At 41.1% G+C, this 16,185-nt stretch overlaps 2 protein-coding genes across 4 annotated transcripts in view; both read left to right on the forward strand.

Annotated features, from left to right (window-relative positions):
• The window catches only part of LIPA (lipase A, lysosomal acid type), a 38,558-nt gene extending 29,575 nt beyond the window's left edge, over positions 1 to 8,983 (forward strand). For all 3 annotated transcript variants that reach the window (XM_023225153.2, XM_023225151.2, XM_023225152.2), the window contains exons 8-10: positions 148 to 219; positions 6,530 to 6,601; positions 7,489 to 8,983. In XM_023225153.2, the coding sequence (XP_023080921.1) occupies positions 148 to 219; positions 6,530 to 6,601; positions 7,489 to 7,722 (378 nt within the window). In that variant the 3' untranslated portion in view covers positions 7,723 to 8,983. The remainder of the gene's footprint in view (positions 1 to 147; positions 220 to 6,529; positions 6,602 to 7,488) is intronic.
• Positions 8,984 to 14,357: 5,374 nt separating this feature from the next.
• CH25H (cholesterol 25-hydroxylase) lies at positions 14,358 to 15,728 on the forward strand. Its single transcript, XM_023225232.1, has one exon. The coding sequence runs from the start codon at positions 14,374 to 14,376 to the stop codon at positions 15,190 to 15,192; it is 819 nt and encodes a 272-aa protein (XP_023081000.1). The 5' UTR covers positions 14,358 to 14,373; the 3' UTR covers positions 15,193 to 15,728.
• The last annotated feature ends 457 nt before the right edge of the window (positions 15,729 to 16,185 follow it).

Below are 16,185 nucleotides of genomic sequence, written 5' to 3' on the forward strand. Positions count from 1 at the left end.
GTCAAATCATTTTTTTCTACCTCTGATCTCATATACTTGAGATTATGGCTCTAGTTTTTAGTGCTTTGAAGGGCAAAATACAATGTTTATTATCAATGTCACCTTAATGCTGTTTTCATTCTTCATTTCAATGTATTTATTTTGCAGTCTAGACTGGATGTATATACAACACATTCTCCCGCTGGAACTTCTGTGCAGAACATATTACACTGGAGCCAGGTAGGCATTCCGGGAGTGCATTTGGGGCTCATGTAAAATCAGCATCAGAAAGGTCTGGGCATGAAAACCCTTCCCAAATAGAAAGACAACCTGCTTACAAATCTGATCCGGTTTTCTTCCGCAGAGCCCTGGGTTTTTGTCATCGTACTTGTGTTGCTTTTGATACCTGTAGTGGGGCACACTGTGTTATATGTGGGTTCACAAACAGCTACTGGGGTTGACATTTTTCTTTTCCCTCCTCTCCCTTCCTCAAATCTCAGGTTAATATATTCTCTCCCTTTCCTTCTCCCCGCCTTTCTTTTCCTCCCCCTGTTTCCTCCCCTCCGTCTTTTTCTCATTGAGTCCTAGATTTGTTTTATTTCTGTGTTGCTTCATAAAGAGTGATTTTAAAGCCGTTTCGAAGATAGAAACCGCTGTTTCAACATTAACCCCTGATCGCAATATGCTTGGAACAGCAGTGAATAAACTGGAGCTAAACCGATGATAGATGTGAATGGGGGCCCCTGACTTTTGAAATACAGCTTTGATTATTTTATCACTTAAATAAGTCATGTTCCTTCTAGAAAATTTAGAAACCACATGTAGAAAAAAATTATCTTAAAATAAAAATAGAATCATTCTATAACCCTACACAGAGAGGAAATGCATATCCATAGATATTGAATGTCTCTGCATTCTATTCTATACCTCTTTTCAAAAAGATGCTGTTAAAGACATGGATAGAAATAGTAGATGTAGAAATAGATTGATTTTTCTTCTGCTTACTGTTTTATAGCTTGCTTTTGTTTTTTCACCTGACAATATGTCAGGGACTTCTTTCTACCTCAGGACATAATTTTGTGCCATTTATTTTTCAGCTAACTTCATTTTGAATATGAAGCAACTCACCATTTAAGCCCTAAACCATGATGCTGTAGGTGTCTTGAATAGTAATTTCAAAAAACACCTGGCAGTCACTGCTTGTATCAGAATCACCACATTGCTTTAGAAAGTACACCCTTTAATAAATCATTGCTTTAAAAAAGTAATGGGAGTTGGGATTATAGTGGAACTCTTGGACTGGCTACCCTCCAGGCTTATAAAACAAAGACTCCTATGTCCCAATCATTTGGACTAGAGAATCTGTACTTTTATTTTTTGTTTTATTTTATTTTTTTGAGACGGAGTCTCGCTCTGTCGCCAGGCTGGAGTGTAGTGGTGCAATCTCTGCTCACTGCAACCTCCGCCTCCTAGGTTCATGTTTCTCCTGCCTCAGCCTCCCGAGTAGTTTTATTATTTTTTTAAAAAAAATTTTATTGAGGTATAAGTGACATACAGTATTTAAAGTGTACAATTTGATATATTTCAGTGTTTATATACACCTGTGAAACCATCACCATAATCGGCACTGCAGATATATCATCATCCTAAAAGGTCCCTGCTGCCCCTTTGTGACACCTCCCCCATCCCTGCCCTCCATCCCACTGATCTGTTTCCTGTCGCTGTAGCCTAGTTTGCATTTCCTAGAGCTCGTAGGAGAACAGTCATGCAGTTGATACTTGTTTTTGTCCAGCTTCTTCCACTCAGAATACTTGTTTTGAAATTTACCTGTGTTGTGTATGTCAGTATTCATTCCTTTTTATTTCTGAGGATCTGTAATTTTAAAATATCTGCCTGGTAGATTCTTTTGCTCAACCAGGTTTGGGAGCAAACCTGGTCGGCACATCCTGATACTTCCATCTCCTTCTTCAGTTGCCCCAGGAACTCTGACGGTGCTATAGTTCTCCTCTCCCTGGGGCTCATCGCTAAGGAACTAGGAAGAGCCTGGCCTTAGGCTCTTGACCCTTTATAGTAACTAGAAGGCTGAGAGTTAAATGTCAGTCCCTCAGGGGCAGTTTGTTGTGGCCTAAAAGAGGGGCATCTGGAATGCAAATAGTTCATGACGTGCTGAACAGCACACGCTTACCACTTAAGGAATGCCCCCAAACCTTCAAAAATCCTCAAATTCACAGAGATTGAGGATTTGGGTTCTTGGTTCAGGTCTCTGCTTTTCTCCTTGGTCACATGTATGCTTATAGTCACTTGTTTTCTTCATATACCCTGTCACTAGAATTCCCCTACATTTTTGAGGATGCCTAGAACCTCTTACCTAATGGACATTTTCCTAAAAGGCCCAATGTCTGTCACCTCAGCAGTTTTTGCACCCCCAGAGACGATGGAGGGTGACTGAGCTACCTGGAGGCAGATCCTGAGCTTTCCCACCACTTAGTGACTGCCAGCAGCCCACGCGCAGTACACGTCAGGCCTCAGCAAAGGACAAATGGCCACCAGACCTGGGATGTCAGAGGCCCTTGGGAATGTTGAAACCAAGGCTGTCCTAGACCAACTCTATTTTATATTACAAACCTGTGTTGCTTCGCCCTTCCATGTCTTGGGCCTCCACTGAGCATGGGGCTTGCAGTAGAGATGTTGGATTGGCTATCATCCAGGCTACTGCTCTTGTTCCAGCCCTCTTATCCAGGAGCTAGCCAGGGTCAAAGGCTGCAGACTGAGGGCTGAGCACTGCTCTGTGCCCCATGTGTGACCTGGTGACTTTAGATTCTAGCTACCGTGGAATATACCTCCAGAATATTTGCAAAGCCCAGATTTGCTGTAAGAGGCAGCCTGGTCCTTTGCTCTTCTGCCCACTGTACCATCTTTTGTCAATAAAATGGTTGGTTGCTTTGTGCAGCCGTTGTGTCAGATCTTCCCTTTGGCCCTCCCTCCTCTGGGCTGTTGACTAGGGGCTGCCACTGGTGCAGGCTGCAGGCTCCAAGAGGCAGTGCAGGAAAGGGCTTCTGTGGAAGGTAAGCAGGCCTGGATGCCGGGCAGGCTGGGGCTAGAATTCAGATGTGGCATTAGAGGGCTCTTATGGTATGAGTTTGGGGTTGACCCTAAAGGCCATTTTGTTTACAGTACATTCAGAAGTTTTTGTTTAAATAATTAGTATTAACTTGTTAATAAATTCCATACCTCGTTCTTTAGTGGGCTTTTAAATTTAGTGTACTCATCTTTCCATTCTCCTTATAAACCTGATGAATATCAAAGCTCCCCAGGGCGAAGACTTGATATTACTGCTCACTTTCTCACTGGCCCTGCCCAGAGCCCGGGTACTCTTGCCTGTGTGAAGAAGGCCGTCCCAACATAGCTTTCCAGTGTTGTGCTGAACTACCTAAGGTGCTACTAAAAATACAGCTTCTTGGGCCTGCCTGAGACCTGTGGAGACTCTGAATTCCTAGGACTGTGACCCTGAGATCTATGTTTGAATAAGTACCTTAGATGATTATGATGTGCTCTTGTTTTTTTTTTTTTTTTCTTTAAAGGGAAAAAACATACTTTTGGTAGGCTTTTAAAGAACACTGTAAAAAGGATATTCATTATCATTTTTGTTATACATGTAATATGTTTTATGAAATTTTAGAAAATATGTGAGTGAAAGAAAAATGACTTGTACATCTAGCACCCAGGAATAGCCACTATTAATATTTTGGTATAATCTTACGATTTTGTAATATAATCATTTCCATTACAAAAATCAGATCATACTACATCTGCTTTTAAGTAAATTTTCATCTAATGAAATGCCATTATATTTGTTAGATACACATTTAGCTGTTGTATTAGAGACCCCAAAATACAGCTGATAAATAAAGAGTTTCTTTCTTTCTCATAATAAAGTTCAGAGAGCGGTGGCCCAGACTGATGACAGTGGGGGTTTTGGCTATGTTCCATGAGGCCGTGCAGGGACCCAGTTCCCTCCAGACTATAGCTCTGCCATCCTTGGGGTGCTGTCCTCTTCTGCCTGGTTGCACCTGGGTTACCTCCATGTCCCTTCCAACTCACAGGAAGGCAGAGGAGAGGGAGCTCAGGGCAAGTGACTTTGTGTGAAGGAGACAGCTCAGAAGTGAGCGTTATGGCCATAGCCTGGCTGCTCGCAGGAGGATGAGGATGTGGTTTCTATCCTGGCAGCCATGTGCTTAGGGAAAGTTTTGGGGATTGTTACTGAAAAGAAGAAGGCAAGAATGGGCATGGGGACAGTCTCTGCCACAATTAAAAATGCCTTTCCAGGTCAGTAACTAAATTTTTAAAATATTTGTCATAAAGGGCAGTTTTCTGTTGCTTGAATTTTATTATCTTTTTTTTTTTTTTTTACAGCGATAGTTGTTTTGCAGTCATAAGTCATCTGTCCTTATATGTTAGTCAGAATATTTTCTTAGGATGATACATTCATAGTAGTAGACTTAGTAGGGAGAGGGTAGGCGTAGCTTTAACACTTCTGATACATATTGTACTTTAGAAAAGTTGAACCTGTTTACATTTTTATTACCATTCAAGACCTAAATATAATTTTTAAAATTTCATTTTAAAAGCATTTATCCTAATACTATGAGGTGTTTCCTCCTGATCATTATCTACATATACTCTGTGATATGATTATCACAGAAGTATAACCTTAGTGTATATTCAGTTTCATTTTCTTTTTCCACTTAGTATTGTTTGTGAGATTATTTATAAGCCATTTTGTTTCTATGTTATTTATATTTATGACAGTGGCATACTCCTTGTATATATTTATGTAACATATTTACCCAAACATCTATTATTGGGCTTTAGTTTATTTCCAGGTTTTTGTTACTGTAAATAATCTTAATAATTTTCTTTTGAAATACCCTTTCAAGTGGATAGCTTGATGTCCTAAGTGACTCTGAGCACAAAGTCAAATTTAGAACCTCAGTCTGAGCTATAGGCAAGTTTCAGCTTTGTATTCTGTGCTCTCATTGGTGCTTCATATAAATGCTGAAGGACATGTGACAAAGTGATGAACTGCTGTCTGTGTTCAGTGGCAGAATAGTTTGCATCAATATATTTTCACTGACAAAGATGGGGAACAGATGTACCAACAGGTGCTGTGAATCCAAATTTTGTTTTGCTTGTTAAATATGCCACAGGTATTTAATATCTGTCATTTGCAATGGCAAAAACAGATGCCAAACATTTCTCCTGTAACAATCCCTGTAGTGTATCATCTCACTCTGTCTTTTATTACATCAAACAGTAGAATTGTATGTAGTTGATAAGAACAGACTTCACATAAATCAAAAGCAGTTTTGACAAGGAATGTCTGGGCATTTTTTTTTACCAGGCGCCACCTTGTGACCAAAACTTACTATTTCCAATTCATTAGGCTTGCCAATTTTTGGGTTTAATTCTTGACATACATTTGAGAGTGTAGAGGAAATATGGATTTGCACTATTTTGAATTTTAAAAATAAGTGACTTTTTGCTAATATTTTATATTATACTGTTTTAAATATGAATAAATGTAAATTTCAATACAATTTCAATTTCATGGCTCTTGTATCCCTAACTAGTTAGAATTGTGCTGGCATGCAGTACTACTTGGTGATTATACTGGTACCAATACTCAAGAAAAAGTGTTTAATCAATACGATCATTAAAATTTGACTAAGTAATATAACTAGACAAGTAGAATGGGTACATAGAAAATATACAGTTGTCCCTCAAGTATCTTTGGGGACTGGCTGCAGACATCACCCCTAAACCAAAATTCAGAGATACTCAAGTCCCTTATATAAAATGGTGTAGTATTTGCATATAGCCTATGCACATCCTTTCATGTGCTTTAAATCATCTCTTGATTAGTTATGATGCTTAATACAATGTAAATGCTGTGTAAGTAGGTGTTATACTATGTTTTAAAATTTGTATTTTTTATTGTTTTATTGTTTTTTTCTAAATATTTTCAATCTGCAAAATATCACTTGGTTGAATCCACAGATGCAAAACTGTGGATATGGAGGGCCAATTGTATATTACATTTATTTTATCTATATATATCCATCTCTCTCTCTCTATATATATATATGTATGTATATAGATATGTATCTATCTATCTGTCTACCTATATTTCTCAAGTAAAATCACTAACTCTTTGAAAAAGCTTAGGACGCAAATTTCAGCAGAAAATGTCAGCCTAAAGTTCCCCTAGCAGGAGCAACTCTTGATCTAGTATAATTGACAGCATATGTGCATAGCTGCTTTCTTGTGTCAGGTGGTAGCTGCTTAACAACCATATAATGAGAAATTGAGTCATTCAGTAAAGCAGAACAAAATCATGCCATTTCATTTAAAATAATGCCTTAGAAATCAAGAGTAAATCTGGATATTGGTATAAAGTTGATTTCTGAGGTCGTGGCTAGCTCCAGCAACCTAGGATGTTATCTCTAACTTCGGTGTCAGATAACTCTTTCCTAAATTATCTTCTTTTTAGGCTGTTAAATTCCAAAAATTTCAAGCCTTTGACTGGGGAAGCAGTGCCAAGAATTATTTTCATTACAACCAGGTAAAGTTTTTAGTCTTTTCATTAAAGGGGGCCCTGAAAACTCATCAAGAAAGCCAACCTGGCCTATCAGGATTTTGGCTAGGCTCGGGTGCTGTGGGAAATGTTTGGGGGAGTTGACTAGTGTTTGTTTTTCATCAGTCCATTCAGAACAATCCTAGCTTTGCAGCTGATATTGTGGACTGGGCCTCCTCTCTGTCTTGTCCCCAGCTCTAAATAAGAATCATCACTGTTATGCATTATTCAGAGTAATCACAAACACAGCCTGTAGAGTCAGACAGTCCTAGGTCTGTTATCTGGTAGCTGTGGGGCCTTGGCCAGATGACATTGCTTAAGCCTCTTCTTCCCTGTACTAATAGAATTAGCATTTTTGAGCACGCTAAATGCACGGAAGTGTGAGACACTTTGCTCTGTTTTTTAAATTTAATTCCCAGAACATCTCTGTGACATAAATGTGATTATCTCTGACTTAAACATGAGGACAATGAGGCTTAGAGAATTTGTGTGACTTGTCTTACACCCAAAGGGAGGAAGTAGGAGGGCATGACTCCAAACTCTTTCTAGCCACTTGGTTCTGTTGACTTGCGTCTACTACCTATGGAGTACAACACCTTCCTTGCCGGGGATTAAACATTCATTTTGGTGCCCAGCCTAGGGTAGCAGCTCCATAGCTAGTGGCGATTATAATTAGCATTCTTTCATTTGGGGTTAGATTTCTTTTTTTGTGCTGGTAATGGTAACTTGAAAAGATACTCAAAGGGATTTTAAAAATTTAGTTTGTTATTCTTAGTCAAACTTATTAGACAATGTTTAATGGAGATTGTGCTTATTGTCATTTTGAAAATTAAAACAACAACAACGAGGCTTTCTGTGGTTCCTTTTCATTGTAGAGTTACCCTCCCCCATACAACGTGAAGGACGTGCTTGTGCCGACTGCAGTCTGGAGTGGGGGTCACGACTGGCTTGCGGATGTCTACGACGTCAATATCTTACTGACTCAGATCACCAACTTGGTGTTCCATGAGAGCATTCCGGAGTGGGAGCATCTTGACTTCATCTGGGGCCTGGATGCCCCTTGGAGGCTTTATAATAAAATTATTAATCTAATGAGGAAATATCAGTGAAAGCTGAATGTGAGCTGTGTACCACCAAGTCAATGATTATGTCTTGTGAAAATGTGTTTGCTTAATTTCTGTAAAACACTCGTTTTTCTTTCCCAGGCCTTTTGTATTTTTATATCCAAGAAAATGATAACTTTGAAGATGCCCAGTTCTCTCTAGTTACAATTAGACACATACTAGCTATTTTTTCTTTGATTAGGACTGGAATAGGAAGCCAGTGTCTCAACCATAGTATTGTCTCTTTAAGTCTTTTAAATATCATTGATGTATGAAAAGGTCATTATATCCATTCTATTTTAAAAATTTAAAATATACTATATTGACTTTTTGCCCTTCATAGGACAAAGTAATACAAGTGTTGGAATTTTAAAATTATGTTATTGGTAAATCTGTCACTGACCTGAGCTAGGTGTAAAATTATGCAGTTTTCATGTCCTTGCCTTAAAGAGTGCTCCAGTCTAATGGTCTTGTAGTTAGAGAGCTAAATGACATATTATTATGTTTTCCTGCAGTAGGTGCATAGTCAAATCCAGAAATATCACAGCTGTGCCAGTAATAAGGATTCTACAATTACTTTTATCAAACCTAACTGTGACAGCTGTGATTTGACACGTTTTAATTGCTCGGGTTAAATGAAATAGTTTTCTGGCGTCTTCAAAAACAAATTGCACTGACAAAAAAACCAAAAAACTATGTTTTGAATGCTTGAAGACTGACACACTCAACCATCTATGTTCGTGAACTCTCAATTTCATGGCAGGCCATAATTCTACTTATCTGAGAAGCAAATCCCTGTGGAGACGATACCACTATTTTTTCTGAGATTAATGTCCTCTTGGAGCCGGCTACTGTCATTACTGATCACATCTGTGTGAAACCAAAGCCCCGTGGTTGCCCATGAGAAGTGTCCTAGTTCATTTTCACCCAAATGAAGTGTGAACGTGATGTTTTCAGATAAAAGCTCAGCTCAGGGATTCATTTTGTGTCTTAGTTTTATATGTGTCCTTATTTTTAATACGCCGGCTTCATGTCTCTATGTTGGGAAGTCCATATTTGTCTGCTTTTCTTGCAGCATCATTTCCTTACAATAATGTCCAGTGGACAAAAATGACAATTAATATGTTTTTCTGATACAGTTACTTTGGCTGCAGTAACAATACAGTGCTTGTTATTGGCTAATGTAGGCAGGCAGAATACTACTTTGTAACTTTTAAAGTCTTACTTAAACTTTTCAATAAAATTGAGTGAGCCTTATAGGCCCAAAGAATTGTGTGTATGATTTTTCTCTTTTATTTAATAGCCGTCTGATTCTCCCCTTTCTCTCGTGGCAGGACTTGGAACTCTTCTCTAAGTTAATGTGTTTACTCCAGGAAATGAAGGGTTACCAAGTTAACTAGTGATTTTTAAGAATCATTTTTTTTGTTTGCCACAAGAGGGCACTCTTGGCTTTGCTTGCAAATCTTCCCACGCTCCCTTCCCTCACTAGTTCTAAGATTTTCTCCAGCGTTCTTCCTCTAGGGAACGTAGAGGACTTTGTTGCTTTATGAGCTGGTTGGTAATTTGATGGCCAGCCATGGTAGTATTATTTCTGTTCAGGAGTATAATTAACTATTGCCTAGTGGATAACATCTGGCAAACGTTCTTAAGGAATAGTTGCCCCTCAAATGTAAACTGAAAATAAAAATTTACCTAATAGGTAAATGAGTGATCAGAACTTCAGATGTGGTTGGTGGATGGGTGGCAGGAAAAGGTTTTAACTCAGGCCTCACACATATATAGGACTGAAATTTAGACTAGTGACATCCCCAAATCATGATTATTTTGTGTTTGTGGGTATTAAAGGTGTTAATCTGTTAAATGTAAACATTAAAAATATACTGTAATTTGATCTTTTGTCATTTATTTTTTAATGTATTAAGAGATTTTCAAAAGATAAGTCACCCTGATCTGTTGTGACACTAAAAGTCACCTTTGAATCGTACTTCTGATTTTTAAAAAGTTACTCAACCAATACTTCACTATGTTGTGCTAGGTGCAGATTTCAAGTTCAATTCCAAATTAAGTAAGCAAAACTCTTTCTCTGTCAAATTGTCTTAGCATTACTAAAAATAATACTTTGTATTTTGCATTATGCCTTGCGGGGTTTCAAAGCCTTTTCATGAGGCTTTGATATTTGCAATAACCCCTTTGACAGGTGAGGCGAGTATTTGCTTCTCTACAGGCAAGGGGATGCCTTTTTAATGGGGATGATTTTATATGCCTTAAATGTTTCAGAGAGGTTGATGAGAGTTTCAACAGTATAAGTGAGTAGAAGCGCCCACTTATATGCGACATGTAAACGGGTCAAAATATGAAGTGTTTAAAACCAAATATGCACCAGTATTTGGACTAATAGGAGCATCAAGGGAGTGTCTGGAGGAAGCTGACATCCCCATGTTCTTCATCAGCATCTCCTATTGTTTTTGGCACGGCTAATTAATGTTTTCTGAGTCTTTTGTAAGGTGTCACACAAAAGCAGCTTCAATGACCCCTTCCAACACCAAACTCCTCCTGAAGAGATACTTACCTTGGAACCAACACTGGCCCTTTTCTGCTCAGTTTGGCTGTAACTTGCTTTTTCACCCTAGTTAGTCTTGTCTTGACTTTTCCAAGACTGCATTTTTAATCTTTAGTCCTTAAAATGAAGGATTAGATTTTGGTATTTGAGATCATTCCACCTGTATGAGTCTTCCCTGTTACACAGCACTATACATCTCTAATATCCAGGAACAGTTTTGGTTAGACAGATGCCCAAATGAGTTTACCTAATCTGAGAAAGAAAAAGAAATCATAAAGGTCATTTTAAAAAAGGGATGATGTGATTGGTGACAGGCTTTGCTACCTACATGTTCTATTTGCTGGGGGAAGGGGAGCAGTATCCACAGTCTTTTGGTAAGTTGGTGCCATATAACTTTGAGATTGTGATTAGTGTGCACAGACTTGATTGTTGTACTCTCGGAAAAGTGATTTGACTCCCGTGATAAGCAGAAAATAAAGGATTCCTGTCCTCCAACCCTGCCAGAAAAACCATGCCAATACAAAAATGATATGCGGGAAGCCATGATCAACTGGAGAAGAGATGGCATGGCCAAAGTTCTGATGCTACCTGTCAGAAAACACCCCCTTTTGCGGAAAACCATCAATTGGACAAGAAATGGTGTGGGCTAAAGTTCTAATCAGAAAACACCCTGTTTTAGGGAAGACCATCTTTATAGGTGAGTAGATCCAAACTACATCAAGCAGTACTCCAGAAAAAAAAAAGATTTTATTTTTTAGCCTCAATTTACAGTTAATATCCTTTAAAATGAATCTTTAGTCCACAAATATGTTTTGAACACTCATTATATAAAAGACGCAATACTTGGCACTGTGAGAAGTCCTAGAAGACACACCCTGTGCTCTAAAAAGACCTATTCATCTAGCAAGCTATTGCATGTTTGTGCAAATAAAAACTGTTCAAAGGTGCAAGTGTACCAAATTCAAGAAATGATACCATCTTAGTCAGCACTTGATAGTGTTCAATTTTATTTTGGTCCATTAAGTGATACTGTTTTTGGTTACCTGACGTATTGTTCAGCATTCCACATGATATAGAGTGGAGAAATAATACGACTGTAATTCACCAATTCTCCCAGGATGTTTGCGTTTGTATGTTAGACAAAACTTCTGTCCTGGTCAGCTGCAAGTGCAGAGATGGCAGAGAAACTTAGTTGCAATTCTTCAAAATGCCACAAAGTCAGCGGGGAGAGTCCGGACAAAGCAGGCTGAAGCCAGAGCTCTCAAGTTTTACTGCCCACAGCTTTCTGTTATCAGCACATGGACCCTATTCTAACAGCAATAGATGATGGATGCACCAAAGCGGAAAATGAATGGGTTGGTTCGGGCTGGGGGCTCAAAGGAGACAGTCTTGACAGCAAATCTAGTAGATAAATCCAAATTAAGCAAACCTGCCAATCCCACTCACTTAAAAAAAATCTGCAAGAGCAACCAAAGCACCCAAGCATGATAACTGAGACCACAAGAAAAGGACAATGTGTGCTGAAAGGAAATTTGAGGGCTAACTTCTGTTGAGGGTAAATTGGAGCGACATTTTACTTATGAGCAGAAACCCAATTTTAAGGCTGAGAAAGTGAGCTCTAATGGTCCCTTTGGGGCAGTGAGAAGGACACTCTTCTCTGAAACACTGCATCAAGGACAAGACCACATCTAGCAGGAATGAGAAAGAAAAGTTTCTGGGTTGCCCTAAAAGTGAACTGAAAACAGAACTGGGGAAGGGAGAGGATGGTGTGGTGGTGGTGCAGTGGAGATGGACAGCCTAGCAAGGACAGGTTGTTTACTTGGAAGAAACCAGGGGCCTACATTATACCTATTTTCTGCTACCATAGAGAAATCAAAGCAGCAGCATTGGAAAAATTCATCCTCGTTCCCTTTTTGCATTGGCTATCAAGAAACTCAATGCTACTTCTGGAATTTTATCTCATCAACAGCAAATATGTCAGCAGAATATAATAATATTTTCATGGCACACTGGGTTAAATAAAAAGGCTGCTATAGGGCTGGAGGCTACTGCTGAGGGCTCCTGGGAATGAGCATCTAAGGAATGTCAGTATTCCATCAGTGGCAGTTAGTGGACACACACCAGTTAGGAGATTCTGAATTACAAATTGGCCTATTATATGTATCTATATCCTATATATTATATATTATGAATTGGCCTATTATATATATCGTATGTATGCATATATACCATCTATTATCATAGTTTTAGGTCCATATATTGGTTCATATTTTTGTAGTATTTGTTCTTTCCTCATAATAGATTGCTTTATATCTTTTATTTCTCTTTACATAATGTTACTTGATTTTAATTTCAAATTTCTCAGTTATTCTTTAGGTAACATGTGGAGTACAAATTTAAAATACCATGCATATTACTTTGTGTGTTTTCTGTGTGCTAGGGCCTATGATTTTACTCCTGTAAACCCACAGTAATGATAATAATCCTATTTCTTGGCAGGGTAGGGAAGCCAGCTCTTTTGAGAATTGGATAAAATCTATTCAAATAAAACATTCAGCCAATCTGTGGCACCTAGTAGGTGGGTTTTACACCGTAGACATTATTTTTCCATTTAATACTCTCAATTTCCCTTTGTGGGGAATCGGGGAGAATAAGAAAATGCAAGCTTCAAGGAGTGAAGGGCTGGACCCAACCACATAGATACAAGACACTAAGCAAGAATCAGGAGTTCTCCTCGGCTTCAAAGCTGGTGTCCAAAACAACTATCCTCTAAGGCACCCTTTTGTCGTGTCATGTGTCAGACCCTGGGTTGAACGCGACGATTTTTGTGCTGTTCGCAGGGTCTCCCAAGAGCTCTCCATGTACCGACCTCCTTGTGCTGGGTGGCCCCTGGCCCGAGGACCCCAGTTGGGTGGCGGAGAAACGCAGGGGATAGAGACGAGCCCCGTAGCCCGGCTCTGTGGGCCCGGAGTGGACTCAAGGAAGGGAGGCGGAGGGCGAGGGCCAGATGGCCCCGCAAAGCCAACAAGGGGAAGGGCAGGGTAGTGGCGACATCACCTGTTCCTTCAACAGCCTCCCGGGAGGCTTCAGTAACGCACGTCTCTTTCCCTTGATGAACAACGCAGGTGGTTTGCTGAATTAAGTGTTCCCACCCCAAATTGAGATACAACGGCTTTTTAGCCAGATTGGCGCAGACTGGGCGTTAAATCCAGCATTTCCCCGGCAAAGCGGAGCCTGGCTGCCGCGAAGCCCTCTTTCCGCTGTGTGGTGCCTCCCGGCTCCGATCGTTGGCCTAGCGCCCCGGGACGCGCCGCCGAGGGTAGCTCAGCGGCCGGGCTGCGGCCCCTCCAGGAGAGCCTGTGTGCGGGGTCTCTCCGGCTTGCTGCCCGCCGGCCAGGAAAACTCTCCGGAGAAGATGGAGCTGGTGGAGGTTCCCATCTGGCCACCCGTCCCGTCTGATTTCCTGAGCTGACGGCCACCGCCGGCGGTCGGGAACCAGCAGTTCCCTGTGCGAAGCGCTTGTTTCCCGATCGCCCCTGGACAGACCGCAACCGGGTTCGCAGACAGAAAACACCCGAGCTACAGACTGCATGTCGTTTTAAAGTTTTTAACAATGCGATTATGCTTGCGTCTTTATGAAAGCACATGGATGCAGTTATACGTATGCATTAAAAAATACAAACTATTCTGCACTGATTGCAAAGGAGAGCTTTCTGGTGGCAATGGAAACGGTCTAGTTTGGGACCTGTGATGACACACGTGAACTGAGTTGCCAAACTCATAGAAACTCCACACGGTAAATCTGTCCATTAACACATTATCATGTGTTAATTGTAGTCAACTGAAAAATCAGAACTTACGTGAAAAGTACTAAGTGCCACTGCATACACGCACATCTAAAACCCGATAAGATGCCGTTATAGATCAGCATATTTACAGCAATCAAGCGCCACTCTGCCGGGTTGCTTTCTTATTCAAGCTTCGCATCGCCAGGAAAGGCATGGAAAGGCAGCTGACGTCACTTGGGGCGGGGCCGCGAGTCTTGTGAAAAGTCGGTGGAACGCGAGCAGCAGCGCAGCTGCCTGCACAGCCTCGCCATGAGCTGCCAGAACTCCTCCGACCCCCAGGTCCTTTGCAGCTCGGAGCAGCTGTTTCTGCAGCCCCTGTGGGACCACCTGAGGAGCTGGGAGGCCCTCATACAGTCACCCTTCTTCCCGGTCATCTTCTCCATCACCACATACGTGGCCTTTTGCCTGCCCTTCGTGGTCCTGGACATCCTGTGCTCCTGGGTGCCCGCCCTGCGGCGCTACAAGATCCACCCCGACTTCTCGCCGTCAGCGAGGCAGCTGCTACCCTGCCTGGGACAGACCCTCTACCAGCATGTGATGTTTGTGTTCCCCGTGACGCTGCTGCATTGGGCCAGCAGGCCGGCCCTCCTGCCCCACGAAGCCCCCGAGCTGCTCCTGCTGCTGCACCACATCCTGTTCTGCCTGCTACTCTTCGACACGGAGTTCTTCGTGTGGCACCTGCTGCACCACAAGGTGCCCTGGCTGTACCGCACCTTCCACAAAGTGCACCACCAGAACCCGTCCTCGTTCGCGCTGGCCACGCAGTATATGAGCATCTGGGAACTGTTTTCTTTGGGCTTCTTCGACATGATGAACGTCACGCTGCTCGGGTGCCATCCGCTCACCTCCCTGACCTTCCACGTGGTCAACATCTGGCTGTCCGTGGAGGACCACTCCGGCTACAACTTCCCTTGGTCCACTCACAGACTGGTGCCGTTCGGGTGGTACGGGGGTGTGGTGCACCACGACCTGCATCACTCTCACTTTAACTGCAACTTCGCTCCGTACTTTACACACTGGGACAAAATATTGGGAACGCTGCGGACTGCATCTGTCCCAGCGCGGTGATGTGGCTGCGGTGGGTGCCCCTAAGACATGGGACTGCTGTGCCTTTCACACTTGAATCAAGAGAAACGCCTGGGCTATATATATTTTTATGGCAACTAACTTATTAACCGATGAAAACCATAGATAAAACCTGATGTATTTTTGTAATCTGACAAAGTAATTTACATACGGTTTACATATCAATGCAATTTTGTGTTCTTGGTATTCTTAGTCTAGCTCACCTCAATAGCCTTGAATCCTGGTTATGAATTAGACCTTCATCACTGGCATATTTAGAGTATCTCTAAAAGGACTTGCTTGTAGAATAAGGAATTTTCTATGTTTCAAAGTGTTCTAAAACCTGGCTTAAAGAACGTATTTTTATGGATGGGGTTGACTTCTGACTCTAAAAACAATCAAATATGTTTCTGCTGGGACAGTGACCACGATTATAGTACCTTTTTATATTTTTTATAGAACTGTATATTTATTTTGAAAGAAATGTTATTCGTGCTTCAAAAAAGAAAAAAAAAGAACATGAATCAAATAAGTATTGACTCCCATTTCACTGGCATTTTGACTGACAAAAAGGGAAGAGGGAGTGGGCATACCAAATGTGCTTCTAGGCCTCCATCAGCCTTACCATGGAAAGAGAGGAATCTGGTTGTAGTGTGTTCTGTCGGGGGTTGTTGGAGAAAAGGAGGCAGGAGAAGGAGGTCTGTTTGTCGTTGTTCTCTAGCAATTTCATGGAGAAAAAAACGCTAATGCTCTTAATGCTTTTCAGCTGATTTCTGCATAACAGGCAAATGATAGGATTACTCTGTAAAGTTTCATAAAGAGATTAACCCTAAACAATCAACCATTTTATTATTTGTAGGAAAGGACTGGGGGAGGAACAGAATTGGAGGTGTGCCTTGCTTTGCAGAACTGGTGAGTCAATTGCATACACTAGAGCAGCTGATAGATGCAGAAGGTGATTCTGAGGAGGCTCCTGTTTCATGAAGCCATCTGTAG

Source organism: Piliocolobus tephrosceles, chromosome 9 (assembly GCF_002776525.5).
Source record: "Piliocolobus tephrosceles isolate RC106 chromosome 9, ASM277652v3, whole genome shotgun sequence".
NCBI classification, from domain to species: Eukaryota; Metazoa; Chordata; class Mammalia; order Primates; family Cercopithecidae; genus Piliocolobus; species Piliocolobus tephrosceles.

Coding starts and splice junctions, on each gene's coding strand:
- CH25H (XM_023225232.1), top strand. CDS start 14,374: ATGAGCTGCCAGAACTCCTCCGACCCCCAGGTCCTTTGCAGCTCGGAG.